The sequence below is a fragment of the Euleptes europaea genome, chromosome 12 (genome assembly GCF_029931775.1).
Source record: "Euleptes europaea isolate rEulEur1 chromosome 12, rEulEur1.hap1, whole genome shotgun sequence".
Taxonomy (NCBI): domain Eukaryota; kingdom Metazoa; phylum Chordata; class Lepidosauria; order Squamata; family Sphaerodactylidae; genus Euleptes; species Euleptes europaea.
The window spans coordinates 23,073,030-23,089,047 of record NC_079323.1 but is presented as its reverse complement, the minus strand read 5'-3'; the positions used below and the strand labels follow the sequence as shown (position 1 = coordinate 23,089,047).

Here is a 16,018-nt window from a genome sequence, read left to right as displayed (position 1 = left end):
TGACTGAGAAATGCTGATAGGATTGTTGAACAACTGACTATGCCATCAAAACCGCAAACTGTTTTTGAAAATTCCCTCTGCTTCAAAGCCATTTGCCATGTTCACAAAACGCAAGCCCAAAGGCCTCTTAGACTAGCGGAGCTACTGGCATAGTTCTTTGGATCGTGGCCTAGATCCAGGCTTGATTAGATTAATTCAGATGACTCACGTTTCGAGGAAGTATTTTATTTTTAGAGAGGAAAAAAATGACTCAACTGTTTCATGATTTTGTCTTTAATAATGTTTTGCAATTATAGAAAGATCATTGTCACTCACAGCTTTTTACAAAAGTGATCAGCCCCCATAACACTATTCCCATGTCCACATATTGGAGGAACCAGCAGCCTTTTGAAGAAAGTTCTATCAAAATCAGTGAGACTTAAATGTGTCCAAGGCACAGAGATAGAGATGGGCAGCCCTATCGACTCAATCCAATTAATCTAAAGCTCTGAAACTCAAGACCCTTCAGTATTAGTAACAGTTGTCCAAGTCGAAATCCAAATACTTCTAATTTAATTAAAGAGCAAGGGATTGTTAAACACAATGGGACCCTAGCCTCTTGACTAGCGCTTTCATACACACTGAATAATGCACTTTAACAATCATTTACAAGTGGATTTTGCCCCTTCACACAGTAAAATTCAATTTGAAAGTGCACTGAAAGTGGATTGAAAGTGCATTGTTTAGCAATTATGAACGTGCATTCAGTCTTTTTCAAGCTATAAGCACATCCCAGTTGCAATTGTCCTAATCTGACCTTTAAAATTTGAAACAAAAGTTGAACACAAGAAGAGCTGCATATTTCCCAAACGCACACATAACAGCATTCATCCATAAAAAAATAAAATCTTCTTAGAAATGTATAGTTTATAAAAAGTCTGTATGATGGCAGGTGATGGTTCACTTCACCTTGTAAGATAAGGCCTGCCTGAAACGTCTCTTGAGATCTTGCATGTTGGGAGATTTGGGCCGTGGAATGATGGACGATCTCCTTTTCTCTCCATTGCCGCAGCTGTGCAATTTACTAACTTCTTTGCAGAGATACTGGAACACGTCACACACCCCTTGGTAATTATCACTAGTGGAGATTTCTAGGAATACACTGCCCAGCTCATTGGCCAGCTGTAGGCCGTCCTTCGCCGCCACCTGTCTGGCATGGGTCAAGTCCCCTTTGTTGCCTACTATAATGACAGGGGTTTTAGAGTCCGGACGGCTCTTCCGAATCTGCTGATATAGGGGGCGGATAGACTGGTAGCTGTTGTAGTCCGTAACGGAGTAGACCAAAAGAAACCCGTCTGCCCACTTTAGACACCTGGAAAGCGAATCCAACATCTGTGGGATGTCTTCTTGCAACTGGAAGAGAGATCACAAGAGAACATGTATGAGTTACAAGGAGAGGGGCTGTGGCTCAGTAGTGGAGCATCTGCTTGGCATGCAGAAGGTCCCAAGTTCAATCCCCGGCATCTCCAGTTAAAGGGACTAGGCAAGTAGGTGATGTGAAAGACCTTTCTCTGCCTGACACCCTGAAGAGCTTCTGCAAGTCTGAGTAGACAATACTGACTTTGATGGACCAAGGGTCTGATTCAGTAGAAGGCAGCTTAATGTGTTCAGAACACTCTTTTGACAGCAACTAGAATGAATGGCTATCAAAATAAGAGGCAGTGGCTTTAGGGAGTGCAAAAAGGTCCCAGGATTAATCACTAGTCTCTCCAGTTGAAAGGATCTCAAGTATTAAGTGCTAGAAAAGAACATTTTCTGGCCAAGACCCTGGAGAGCCAGTGCTAGTCAGAGCAGAAAGTACTTTGCTAAGCGGCTCAGTGCCCTGTAAACGGCAGCTTCCGATGTTGACATGTCTCAAAATATTGTCTGGCTCATAACTGTAGAGCAGATTCAGCTTTGGGGCTCTTGCTAACAGCCAACTGAGACATTCAGAAACAGCAAATGGAACGGGACTGTACAGGACGGCACCATGTGATTTTTGCAATGTCTTGAAGAGCCACACGACAGCTTTCAAGGCTTGCCAAGAGAACTGGTGGTGTGACAATTACAGCTTGCTCTTGAATCTAGAATGTTACGGTGTGTTTCCTCTAAAAAATGCACATTTGGGACTAATCAAATGCACCCAGACTCTAGTTCTTGAGAATGCCAGACATATAGAGCGCTTCTGATTTCTGTAGCAAAATTGCCAAGCATGTATATCGGATCACACCACATTTTAAATGGCTAAAGAAAGACCAAAGCTACAGCCCACTGCTCGTTCCAAGTAAATGCACTCCCAATGGTATGGATCCTATTATTCCATTCTGAAAGGAACAGAACAATAGGATCGGACTCAATGGGACTTATATACAAGAATATATGCATGGGATCAGTTTGCAGAAAACTCTCACTTTGCATCTTATTCTATGCACTGATTTCTATTCTACTTGTTCCCTCCTGCCCAGAATAATCAACATTCTTTTGGTCATGGAGTGCAGCAATGAACAAAACTGTATCAACAAATGTGCAGCAAAAGCCTGAATCACAACTTACTGCAGTCAAGGGGAGTTTCCCACCAAAAGCTATTGAATGAATAAATCCAACCCAACAAACCCAAAAAAACTGTTATATATAGCTTATTTCTGTACCTCAATACATCCTGGGGTGTCTTGAATTTGCAAGAAAATCTGGTCATCTTCCACATGAACAAGTCTTGAATACAGATTCCCTGGAGAAACAAGAACGAAAGATGGTTTAAAAACACTTGCCATTTAGTTTTGGGGAAATGGGGGATAGTACAAACAGGGGGCTGCTATTACATAGAGAGGGTTGACTCATTCTCCATGGGGCAAGGCACCTAGATGCACAGGGCTCAGCAATGCCCTGTTTTCCCTTGCACTCTTATAATTGTGGGGCATGCAAAGAGGAAGGGCAGTATGAGGTTAGGGGCTCAGTTTTTGCACATGTCCAGCCAGAGAAGATGCTCTCTGCTGGGGAAGCCACCATGCAAGTATCATACCCGGAATCTGCAAACAGACGTTTCAAAAGCAAACTCACCTGTGTTGGGTTCATAGTCACCGATAAACCTCCTGGTCAGATAGCGGACAATCATAGCTGGGGGGTGGGAAAGAGAGAAGAGTTTAGGGCATTACTGACAAGACGCTCAGGATTCCTCTATCCACATACCCATTTAACAAAAGACAGCTTATAGTGGGCAATGATGCTCAGGCACATACTCTGCTTAGAGAACGACGCATGGAAACAGACGGGAGAGGAAAATAGCTTTGCATCTGTCATGCTCCTGAGCCAGCAGAGGAATTTCCTACAACAGGTATTTTAATGTCCTCTACAAAGGGCATCTCTGTCTCCTGCAAAACATGCCCCTAGCTTCTTGTGGGGGGGGGGGGAAGAAACGAACCCTTGTTTTAAATAAAGCACTTCCACTCATTTCCCCCCCTTTTCTTTTCCTCTGGGACTAAAACACGCACGGCTTTTGGACTCTATGCCTGGGAGGTTTTGCCTTGGATCTGCCGCTCCCTAGCTCCACATTTCCCCCATCCAGATTCGCAAAATTCAAAAACAAGCCCCTGTGCAGTAGTCGAAAAGGGCAAGAGTCCAGGAGCACCTTAAAGACTAACAAAAATATTTTCTGGCAGGGGATGAGCTTTCGTGAGCCACAGCTCACGCTGTGGCTCACGAAAGCTCATCCCCTGCCAGAAAATATTTTTGTTAAGTCTTGAAGGTGCTCCTGGACCCTGGCCCTTTTCTACTACTGCAGACAGGCTCACACGGCGACCCACGGTGAAGCCCCTATGCAGGGTTTTGAGACTTCGGAGGGGGGAAGCGCGCAGCCAGAGAGCGGCAAATCCAAGGCCAAACCTGCCGTGCATCTCCAGAGGGGCTCATTGTGGAGTGTGAAGATTTCGGAGGGGGGAAGCGCGCAGCCAGGGAGCGGCAGCTCCAAGTCGAAAACCCGGCGAGCGCAAACGCCGCCCCGCCACCCTCTCCCCGCTCCCACCCCCTCGATCCCTCCGGCGGGGCTTACCGCTCTTCCCCACGCTCCCCGTCCCCAGCACGGCCAGCTTCACGTCCTTGACGAAGTAATCCGCCGGGCACTCCTGGATCGGGGCGAGGAGGCAGGGGGTCGACATGGTCGACGGCCGCATGGAGAGCAGCGGCAAGCGCCCCGCGGAGCGAGCCGAGCCGAGCCGGCGACGACGGAGGACGAGAACCGCGCCTGCCTGCCTACCTGGTTGCCTGCCTGCCCGGTTGCCTGCCTGGTTGGTTGGTTGGTTGGTTGCCTGCCTGGTTGCCTGCCTGCCTGGTTGGTTGCCTGCCTGGTTGGTTGCTTGCTTGCTTGCTTGCCTGCCTGCCTGACTGCCTAGTTGGTTGGTTGCCTGCCTGGTTGCTTGCCTGGTTGGTTGGTTGCCTGCCTGGTTGGTTGGTTGCTTGCTTGCTTCCTTGCCTGCCTGCCTGCCTGATTGCCTGCCTAGTTGGTTGGTTGCCTGCCTGGTTGCCTGCCTGGTTGGTTGGTTGCTTGCTTGCTTCCTTGCCTGCCTGCCTGCCTGACTGCCTGCCTAGTTGGTTGGTTGCCTGCCTGGTTGCCTGCCTGGTTGGTTGGTTGCCTGCCCGGTTGCCTGCCTGGTTGGTTGCCTGCCTGCCTGCCTGGTTTGTTGGTTGCCTGCCCGGTTGCCTGCCTGCCTGCCTGCCTGCCTGCCTGCCTGCCTGCCTGGCAGCCTCCCCTCTCCCAGCTGCACGCCGCCGCCTCTGTTTGGGTGCCACGGAGCGCGCGGGGCTTTTAAAGGCTTCCGGAGCGCCGCCTCCGCCCATCTTTGGCCGGGCTGAGCCCGGCGGCGGCGACGTGTGCGCGCGTGCGTCCGGGGATGCCGGCCTTGCGCAAGCAGCGCAGCGCCCCCCCCCCCCCCCCCAGGCCCGGACCACGGGAACCTGGCTTAGTTCAGGAGAGGACGCGGCGGTGGGCAGCCGTCGCCCGCAAAGGCGTCTCGAGGCCGAGCGGCTGGGATCGACCTCGGCGCTTCCTTTCTCCAGGGCGAGCCGCGTCGGCGGGATGGCCCAGCAAGATGCGGAGAGGGGAGAGGCGAGGAAGGCCAGTTATGCAGGGGGGGGGGGGTATGAGTGCGCCCAGAAGGGTTTGGGTCACTTTGCAACTCCTCCATTCTATCACTCTGCTGCTCGCCTGCCCAAGTGCTTCCTACTCAAGACACTTCAAAGAACCGTTTTTGTCCAGAGATCCGTAGAAACCTGGAGCCAACCGCGTCTGAACCATTGAAAACATTGCGAAGAATCCACATCTGCTATTCAAATTGGAATGATTCACCACAGGAGAATATGCATATGAGTGCCGACTGAATTTATTTCATGCAAACTGCAGATACGTTTACCTTTTGCATCTGCTATCCAGTGTGATGAGGCACATTTAGTGTGTCTCATGTGCTTTTTGTTCACAAACAGTGCCATTAAACCTTGAATTCCTCAGTGATACTTTCAAATGAGTAAAAAAATAAATAGCAAGGTTGCTTTAATGCAACTAAGAACCTGGATTACGAGACATTAGACATTCACGTCCTGTTTCGACTGTGTTTTGGAAGCTAAAGTAGGTCACATTTTCTCCCAGGTATTAAAATCTAGACACTCAAAGTAATGCGTTCCGGTCCCAGTTCTCTAGAGGGAAACGTTATCAGTGCTGTTTCTCTGAAATATGAAGGAAACGCGCCCATAAGATGGATGGGAGTCATCTTTATATGGAGCCACATCAGAGCATCGTAATATATATTTGAGTTCCAAGAGGCACCTTAAAGGCATATCAGCAGGCACTGAATTCAGTTCCAATGTGAATGCAGTTGCAAGGAAATGGTCAAAAAAAACACAGATCTGAGGCACGTTAACAGCTGTTTCTAAATGCTTGAAAACAATATATTTAAATGATGTCATTTTCTCCACACACACACATCTTGTGTCAAATAAGCTGATGCCATTGTTCAGATGTATTGGTCCTACCTGAACAAGCGTAGGAAGTACCTGGGGCTTGTGTGCCTCCTTCCTCTTCTTCATTCCTCTGCATATCCCAAACCAATCAGCAACTTCCTGGGAACTGGCAAACCATACTTTGCACTTGCATTCAAATGACAAAGTGGAGATTGCATTTCCTCTACAGACAAGCACAACCTGTAGTTTGCCAATTTGGGTGGGAAAGCAGCTTCTGGTATGCTGAAGATAAGGAAGAAGCTAACAGTGTGCAAAGGGAACAGTTAGATTCAAGTCCAGTACTGCCTTAGAGATCAACACAATTTTTAGGGTATAAGCTTTCGAGAGTCAACGCTCATCGCTAGATGGTCTCTGACCAATATGGCTACCCTCTCAAAGGCACACAAAGGGAGTGAGGAAGGAAGCATGTGAACTCAGAGTTACTTTCAGGTTGGTTGATGCAGCACCAAATTTTAGTTTGGCTCTATGCCCAAGACATGTCACTGAGATTCAAGCCTTGTCCTCACTGGAGGTGGTAAACATGAATCTAGACTGTACCACTTGAAATGCAGATGGAGGCTCACACCATTGAACACTCCTCTGCAAAAAAAATATCTCAGCACATAGAAGACTAAATTTCACCGAGATGGAGAAAGCTTTCATTCCTGCAATCTAGCTTGCATTGCTGTTTAAAGTGGTACATCTCTGACAAATGCTTACCACCACCAATAAGAACTAGATGTTGGGCTCAGATGATACACAGAGGTAACAAGTCTGTATGTTTAAACTACAGTTTGCCCCCAAACAGATATAAAGTGTGTATGGAGGGGGGATGTCTTGGGAAGGAGTGTATTATAGGAGCATGCCTATTATATTAGGTGCTTTGGATCACAGGCAGGATAATGCTGCTGCAGTCATCTTGTTTGTGGGCTACCTAGAGGCACCTGGTCGGCCACTGTGTGAACAGACTGCTGGACTTGATGGGCCTTGGGTCTGATCCACATTCTTTTCTTATGTTCTTAGCGTCTGACTTTTTTAAAATCAGAAGAAATTGGGAGGCTAAACCCATACCTGGACCACCTTACCTGGACCATACCTCCAGTCTGTCGCCCAGATCATAGAATCATAGAGTTGGAAGGGACCACCAGGGTCATATAGTCCAACCCCCTGCACAATGCAGGAAATTCCAAACTATCTCTCCCACACACACCCAGATGCTTCCCTCAAGCTCTGATACAGAAGCAACCTTGGCCTGGAGAAGTAAATTCTTGTGAGGCCTACAGAGAGGTAAACAACAGGTGCCGGGAGGGTTCAACTCCTCTGCCATCCCATGCATCTGGAACCTCAGATATTTGGCCAGTTTATACAATTGGCATAATTAAATAGTAAAGCTATTCTTGGGTTGTGCAGCTGAGAAGCTGCATGTTTGACTCCATCAAAACAATATCTGCTATCCTGCATGTAGAAACAGAGAAAAAAGCAACAGTCCAATAGCACCTTAAAGACTTACAAAATTTCTGGCAAGGTATGAGTTTTTGTGAGTCACAGCTCCCTTCTTCGGATAAGAAGAAGGGAGCTGTGACTCATGAAAGCCTTGCCAGAAATTTTGTTAGTCTTTAAGGTGCTGCTGGACTCTTGCTCTTTTCTACTGCTACAGACAGACTAACACAGCTAACCATCGTGATTTATCTCCATAGAAACACAGCACATTGATGAAAAGACTAGGCTGAAGCCTTCCTGACGTATGATATTTATATGTACAGGGAAGCTTTTATGGGAGCACAGCATTCAAGTATTGAACTCCTCTCTCTTAGGGTTGCCAACTCTGGATTGGAGGGCAGTGCCTGGAGAGAACACATTTTGGAGAGGGAGGACATCAAGGATAGGATGCCATAGAGTCCGCCCTTCAGAGTTGCCATCTCCTCCTGGAGAACAGATCTCTGTAGTCTGGAGATCAGTTGTAATTCCAGGAGAGCTCCAGGTCCAACCTTGATGTTGGCAACCCAATTTCCTTCTCCCATTTGCAAGATTGTGTGTGTGTGTGTGTGTGTGTGTGTAAAGTGCTGTCAAGTCACAGCCGACTTATAGCAACCCAGTAGGATTTTCATGACAAGAGACTTACAGAGGTGGTTTGCCATTGCCTGCCTCTGCACTGTGACCCTGGCATTCCTTGGTGGTCTCCTATCCAAGTACTAACCAGGGCTGACCCTGCTTAACATCTGAGATCTGACAAGATCAGGCTAGCCTGGGACATGCAGGTCAGGGCTGTGTTGTTGTTTTTTTACCGCTTGATTAATCTGTTGTCAGTTCCCTGTAAAATATAAGCCCGTTGCTCAGCAAAAAAAAAAACACCAGTCACATTACCAATATTGGGGAGAATATCTAGAAAACTCTACCTTTCTGCAGATCACAATAAATACTGCTTACACAAATAACATAATCAAAGTTTAATCATGCTTATTGCATGTCGCTGTGGGAAAACAAACACATTTGAATCGAGAAGCTATTTTTTCACCTCCAATGTTCTTTCTTTAAGAGGCACTCTAAGCAAAAACCCCTTGAGCCATTCCACAATGGAGATAAATGCTGGATTCATTGATTCACAGCCGCATACAGAAAAAATCGACTTCCTTCTGTTGTCATGGTCTTATACAATCTTAGTGAAGAAAGGTTCTCTGCCAAAAATCAATCATTAGCTATGAAAGAACAGTGCGAGGGGCAGATGGGTGCTTGAGAATTACCCCTGCCTTGTTAATTCTGATCACAGCCAGCTTCACCTCCCAGACAGCAGTGATGCAATGCAAGCTATTGCCTAAAACTGAAATCAACTGGTCTGGCAAGGGGGGTGGGAATCAGGACACTCCTTGACTGGCATCAGAACCCACTTGACTCATTAATGCGCCACCTCGATTGGCCCACTAGGCTCACACTAGTTCAGGGGAGGATAACACAACATAGTCCAACTTGCTTTGGCTTCCTTTCTGTTCTTTGAGCCCAGCAGTTCCCGTGTAGGCTCAGAGCAGAGGATCATGCCCCAGTTAATGAGGCCAGCTGGGGCATTTTAACCACTCCTCAAAGAGCAGTTGCTGTAGACCCCTGATCATTTTGGTTGCTCTTTTCTGCACTTTCTCAAGCTCTGCAATGTTATTTATTTGATTTCTAGCCCACCCTCAATCCCCAGCCAGGCCAGGCTCAGGGCGGGTTACAACAATCATTAAAATAAAACAGTTAAAATCTAACTTCTCTTCGTCAAATTAAAACAGTAAAAATAATTTCCTAGAATTAAATACAAAGATGGTGCTCAATCCACAGAGCAGTTGCTGGAGAACTTAGGAACCCACACCATTAGACCAACGGTGTGGGGGAGACAGCATTTATGACAACCCACAGCTCCCCTCAATCATGGGCCTGGTGGAATAGCTCCGTTTTACAGGCCCTGCGGAACTCTTTCAGGTCCCACAGGGCCCTGATGCCATTAGAAAGGGAATTCCACCAGGTCAGAAACTAGGATGGGAAACTACCAAGGAAATCCAGGGTTGCTACACAGAGGCAAGCAATGTCAAACCACCTCTGAATCTCTCTTGCCTTCAAAACATTACAGGGTCACCATGAGTTGGCTGCAATTTGACAAGGAACTGCAGTAGTCCTCACATCTACACACCAAGCCTACACACCAAGCCTGCCAAGGTAGTCATGGACCAGTTTAACAGTTGCAGAAGACAGAAAAGTCCTGGTCTCTCTTGCAAGTAGGGTTGCTAGGTCCCTCTTTGCCACCGACGGGAGGTTTTTGGGGATAGAGCCTGAGGAGGGCAGGGTTTGGGAAGGGGAGGGACTTCAATGCCATAGAGTCCAATTGTCAAAGCAGCCATTTTCTCCAGGGGAACTGATCTCTATCGGCTGGAGATCAATTATAATAGCAGGAGATATCCAGCTATTACCTGGAGGTTGTCAACCCCACTTGCAGGCCATTGGGTGGTCATTCCCTGTCTAGAGCATAGCTGTCTATGAGGCTCGCACTGGAAACCTCCTACTTCTAACAGTCTCACCTAATTTGGCAGGGGTGCAACAAAAGGATATCAGAATGAGCACCAAGTTACCCACTGGCATCTCCTACCTCAGAAGATGGCGGCTTAAGGCAACCGTCAGGGTAGCAGCTTTTTCCTGGCCCAATATACCCTACACTGTGCATGCTTAGCAATACCCCTCCTTTAATATCCCTTATGCCACCCTGACTAGATGCAAACATATTCACATTCTGTTTCTGAAGGACAATGCACAGATCATATGGTTGAAACCCAATATTCCTGTAAGCCAGCTGCCCACATAACTACATCATGTATTTTGCATCCCTTAGAACAGTTGTCCAATGCTGTTACTTCTGTCTTGTTCAATTAAGTAGCACTGTTTAAAAAGGTAAAGGTCCCCTGTGCAAGCACCAGGTCATTCCTGACCCATGGGGTGACGCCACATCCCGACGTTTACTAGACAGACTTTGTTTACAGGGTGGTTTGCCAGTGCCTTCCCCAATCATCTCCCCTTTACCCCCAGCAAGCCGGGTCCTCATTTTACCGACCTCGGAAGGATGGAAGGCTGAGTCAACCTTGAGCCGGCTACCTGAAACTGACTTCCGTTGGGATTGAACTCAGGTCGTGAGCAGAGCTTTTGACTGCAGTACACTTTGAAATAGATAATAACAATGACGCTGAAGAAGGAAGCTACTTCATCTTGCCTACATTTTTAGTAGAGAAGAGATTAGAACAAAACAAAACAAAAATTGCTCCATTTAACAAATATGTTCCAACTCCCATCATTGAAGCATAAAAGATATGTATTTATATGGCATTTTGAATACCTGTATCACACAGGGTAAACAGCTATTGCATCTTTCATGGTTGTTTTGAATGAACTAAAATTAGCTAGCTATTAGGAAAACAGACTTGTTCTCAAAAATTACACAAGGGTGGTAGTGTGGGGCTGAGAGCACGTACGAAAGGTGTCGTGGCAAAAAGGGGAAGGAAGTCAGAAGATTCAGAAATGGAAATTTAAATATACAAAGGGATGACAGTCAATGAGGAAACAAAAGGAGATTAACCAGAAATGAAGGCACCTACAACTCAAGGCTACGGACTTAAATAGCACAAGTCCGGCATCCTTAGCAGACCGTAACACATTACAGCTTAGTTTGCGAGTGGAATATATCTTGAAAGCATCCCTCAGGACCTCTACATACATCACAGGTGTGCTCCCACATGCTTCTCCAATGAGTAACATCACATGGTAAGAATTTGGATACAGCTGCTCATGATACTGATGTAGACATGTTGCAGTGCTTCAGAATAATTTTGTTGATCCGACATGCAGTATTAACTGAAAGCGAAGTACTGAGTGATATCTGAAAAGGTTCAACAAGTAATAGATTTTGCAAGTGGTAGATGTTGGACACGTCTGGCTTTCACAGCTTGCCCAAATGGAGCCTACCCTTCCCACAGCAGCAATCACAGTTCAGGAAATAATGCATCAGAGATCTCCCCTTGTTCCAAACATTCTGTTGGACAAGTTGGATCAAACCAATTCCTTCTTTTAATTGTAGTTGCCGTCATTGTATTACCTGTCTCTTTTACCTCCTGAACTTTGCGTCACTGAAACTGAAGAGCTAGTCATACAGAATTTTGAGTGTTCCAACTTGGTGCAAAGAAATTTTTTGGGCAACCAAAAACTACTCCTCATGGGTATAACACAAAGTCTTCAAACTTGTTGAGCCTTTGCAATTTTGGGAACAGAGAGTGGGCACCACCACAAAATGGGTACCATGGGGATCAGTCAGGAATTGTTTTGAGGCTAGAAGCCAAGAATCTTCTCACTATGGAGGCAGCTGTTTTTGATTGGGTACTACCTGCAGACCCAAAGGTGATGCCTCCTGGGTTATTCTGAAGCTCCTCCTATTCCAGTGAGGTGGAGAAAAAGTCAGGATTGGCTCTTGGTTTGGGGAAACAGATGTTTATCCGAAAAGCAAATGAGCACCAGGAAATCCATTGTCAGGCACCGTGCTGGGCATCAGGAGGAGCTGTTGGTCAGTGGCACAGACACATTTTGCATGCTTAAAATCTTTGTTTCAGTGAGGATTGCAGAGAACAGGCCAAGAGAGACTTTCACCTAAGTTCCTGAAGAGCCACTGTCAGCACAGCACAGTACTGGACAAGGTAGATTGTCTGGTAACATAAGGCAACTCTATAAGGTCACCTCACTTTCTCCCACTGGGACTCCTTTCTGAAGAGCCAGCCTAGTGTAGTGGTTAAGAGCAGTGGTTTGGAGCGGTGGACTCTGACCTGGAGAACTAGGTTTGATTCCCCACTCCTCCACATGAGCGGTGGAGGCTAATCTGGTGAACTGGATTTGTTTCCCCACTCCTCCACAGCTGAGTGACCTTGGGCTAGTCACAGCTCTCTCAGTCCCACCTACCTCACAGGGTGTCTGTTGTTGGGAGGGGGAAGGGGATTGTAAGCTGGCTTGATTCTTCCTTAAGTGGTAAAGAAAGTCGGCATATAAAAACCAACTCTTCTTCTTCTAAACACATTAGCTGGGAAGCAATCTGTATTACCTTCAACTGTGATTGACATTCTAGTATTTATTTATTAAATGTATTTATACCCTGCCTGTCTCCCCAGTGGGGACCCAAAGCAGCTTATATCATTCTCCTCTCCTCCTCTGTTTTCACAACAACCCTGTGAGGTAGAGAAAGTCAGCATATAAAAAGTAATTCATGTTTTACCCCTAAATGTGTGCCTCCCCACCCCCGCCTTTGTCTCTCTTCTCCATTATACAATTATGGACTTTTAGGAGAACTCCAAAGGTATCATGTGGCAGGGCACATACAAATATGCATTATTTAACCATGTACAGCTGTGCCTTAAAACAGCAAACGTGCCTTTAGAGGACAAGGCATTAGCTTGTCCGAACACACTCCTTATTTGAAGGAAATTTGTACCTGCTGAATTCCTGACATGAACTTGGGAACCCCTGCAAATCAATTCTAAGGCAGCACACAGCCGATACATAAATAATTCACATCTCCCCAGAATGCAAATTAATAATGCAAGAGCCAAGCCACTGACACACATCCCTTCCCCACTGGCTCTAGGGCTCATTTCAGAGCACGGGTCTCTGAGGCACAAGTAATTTCTGAACCAATCCTCTAAGTGCTAAGCAGCCCTTTGGAGGTTTCTTAAAAGGTTTTTTTACACAAATGCTTTTAACCCCACTAATTCCTAGTTGGTCAAGCTACAGTGCAAGCTTTACAGAGTAAAGAGGTTTTTGTTAGTCCCAGTTGTGTGTGTAAAGTGCCGTCAAGTCACAACTGAGTTACGGCGACCCCATAGAGATTTTCAACGCAAGAAACTAACAAAGTGGTTTGCCATTGCCTTCCTCTACATAGCAACCACGGAATTCCTTGGTGGTCTCCCTTCCAAATACTAACCAGGGCCGACCCTTCTTAGCTTCTGAGATCTGACAAGATCAGGCTAGCCTAGAGCTATCCAGTCAGGGCTTAGTCCAGGTTAGGAGGGTAGACTGCCGCTGACCTTCAGAAGCTTCCAAATACTAAGACCAGTTTGACAATGAAACCTAAAGCAGGCTCTTCATTGCTGAAAGCCTTCAAGGAGAGACCATCTCTAGGGTTAGATTTCCATCTCTAGAGTTGGATTTCCTGTATGGAGCAGGGGGTTGGACTAGACACTCTTCAAGGCCATGTCTGATTCTAGGATTTTGTGACCTCTGTATTTGGGTGAAAACCTTATTCACCATTCACCAGAGAGCTATTTTGAGGAAAGGAACAGTACTCCCACAATTCCTACTCTGGTCTACCAGCAAATGTTGCTTTCACACCTATTAACTCCTTACTCATGTCACAGATGTGTTGGCAGATGAAATACTTTAGGGAACTATCTTCAACTCTAGGGCCTCCACTTGCTAATCTTACCCTAAAGCCAAGCTTGTGTTCTCATCTGATTTTTTTTTTTAATGGAAGGCACACTCAGTAACAGCTCACCATTTGTCAACTTTATGCATGGCCAGTCTCTACAGTACTTGGAACTATGGAAGTCAATCCACACCCCACCACAAACCTACTTTTCTAGAGAAGCTAGCAAACTTAGAGACAAGGGTCATTTCTGCATGGGTACTTGTACTCACGTTCGCCCTGTTTGACTCGGTTGTTCCTTGGAGTTCTGCACGTTTTCAGCCCTCACAATGTCTGGGTCTTCCCATTCCTCTGGTAACCCGACTCTTCCCTCTCCCCTGAGCTCAACCCGGCTGAAATCTCCATGCAGATGGCAAAGTACGGGTCACAGGAAGAATGGCAACTCTCACAGCCAATCACAAAGCAGTGGGTAAAGAGGCAGGGATTCAAAAACTTCCTGGGGGCTTTTTGTGAGCAAAAGAAAGGCTTTTTAAAACTTGAGGCTTGGATTTCTTCCCCCTTTCTTTCAGATTGCTCCGTTTGTTTTTAAAATGCGTTTTTATGCAGCAATTAGGTTTTGGGGTGGGGAATCTTCCCAGTGAGCACTGCGAAGTAAGCCAATTACAAAGCAGCATTTAAAGGGGCAGGACTTGATTTGAGCTTGGAGAGAGCTTGGTGCAGATTCCCAACTAAAAAGTGTGGGTCTAGCCAGCAATGAACCTCAGGTAAAACTCCCATGCATAAATGACCAAGGAATGTTTTCCAGCCTTATGTTTGTTCCTTTTTTGTGGTGCAAAGTGGCACCAAGTAGTGGCATCAAGTAGCAGCTGACTTATTGTGACCCTGCAGGGTTTTCAAAGCAAGAAGTAACATAGGCGGTTTGCCATTCCCTGCGTCTGCAACTCTGGCCTTCCTTGGTGCTTTGTCATCCAAGTATTAACCAGAGTGGACCATGTTTAGTTTCGGAGATCTGATGAGATGGGAAGCGTTTTTTAGTGGCTAGTTTAATAGCTTTGTTATCTTAAGTTAAAAGCTCCCTCAAACAGGTCTCTGGAAAGGCAGCATATAAATTTGCTAAATAAAGTAAGCATTAGCCCTAGTAGCATGAGTTGCCTCCAAGCTCAGGGCAGTGTAAATCATTCTAGTCTGTAAGGTAGGTTGGCAAGGAAGTTTTCTCAAGTTAGATGTTTTCCTCCTCTGCAGGTTAACTTGCATGCATACGTCATTTTGTATAATTGACTCTTTAAGCACCTTCCTACGGTCAGTGTGCTCACTGTGGTATGTATGGCATGAACTGATTTGTGGCTAAGACTGCCATGTGTGAATGGCATGGAATTTAGAATTGGAAGGAACCAAATTCTCTACCATGATTAGAGAAAAGGAAATGTTCACTGGGGGGGCTGTTATGAATGAACCAGACCAGCCTCCAGAATTAACTGTGGTTCTTAAGAATAAAAACGGGGTGTCCATATCTGTAATTCTGCTCTAAACTAACTGGAACACTGTTAACAGAATTACAGCATTCTGCATCTCTAGGGGCACTTTCACACAGCCCAAATAATGCACTTCCAATCCACTTTCAGTGCACCTTAACGATCATTTGCAAGTGGATTTTGCCAGTTCACATAGTAAAATCCACTTTCAACGTGCATTGAAAGTGGATTGAAAGAGCATTATTTGGGCTGTGTGAAATTGCCCTAAAACACTACCGGGTAACAACCTGGGTTTTTGTTTGTTTGTTTTTGGTTATGAATGAACCAGACCAGCCTCTGAATTTTTTTTAAATAAGACTTGTCATTACCCTTAAATGTAAAATAAATAAATAAATAAACAAACAAAATAGAAATATGGGATTGGGGTCACCTCCCATCACAAGCAAAAGGCACTTCCATTCACAAAAGGTGGGAGGACTGATTTCTGCAATTTCCCCATTCCAGCTACAGCCTCCACCACCATTCCCAAGGTCTTGAACTAGGTAAGAAACATCCATTTCATGAACAGCACTCTGCACATATAACATGATCAAAGTGCTTCAGGAGTCTGCCCAAGAAAGGAAAAACA

At 46.0% G+C, this 16,018-nt stretch overlaps 1 protein-coding gene across 1 annotated transcript; it reads right to left on the bottom strand.

Moving 5' to 3' along the window:
* Positions 1–926: 926 nt before the first annotated feature.
* RASL11A (RAS like family 11 member A) lies at positions 927–4,184 on the bottom strand. The gene is made up of 4 exons (XM_056858602.1): positions 4,064–4,184; positions 3,076–3,132; positions 2,667–2,746; positions 927–1,392 (listed from the first exon to the last, which is right to left on the bottom strand). Exons 1-4 carry the CDS (start codon positions 4,182–4,184, stop codon positions 940–942), a joined length of 711 nt encoding a protein of 236 aa, XP_056714580.1. The 3' UTR covers positions 927–939.
* Positions 4,185–16,018: the final 11,834 nt, after the last annotated feature.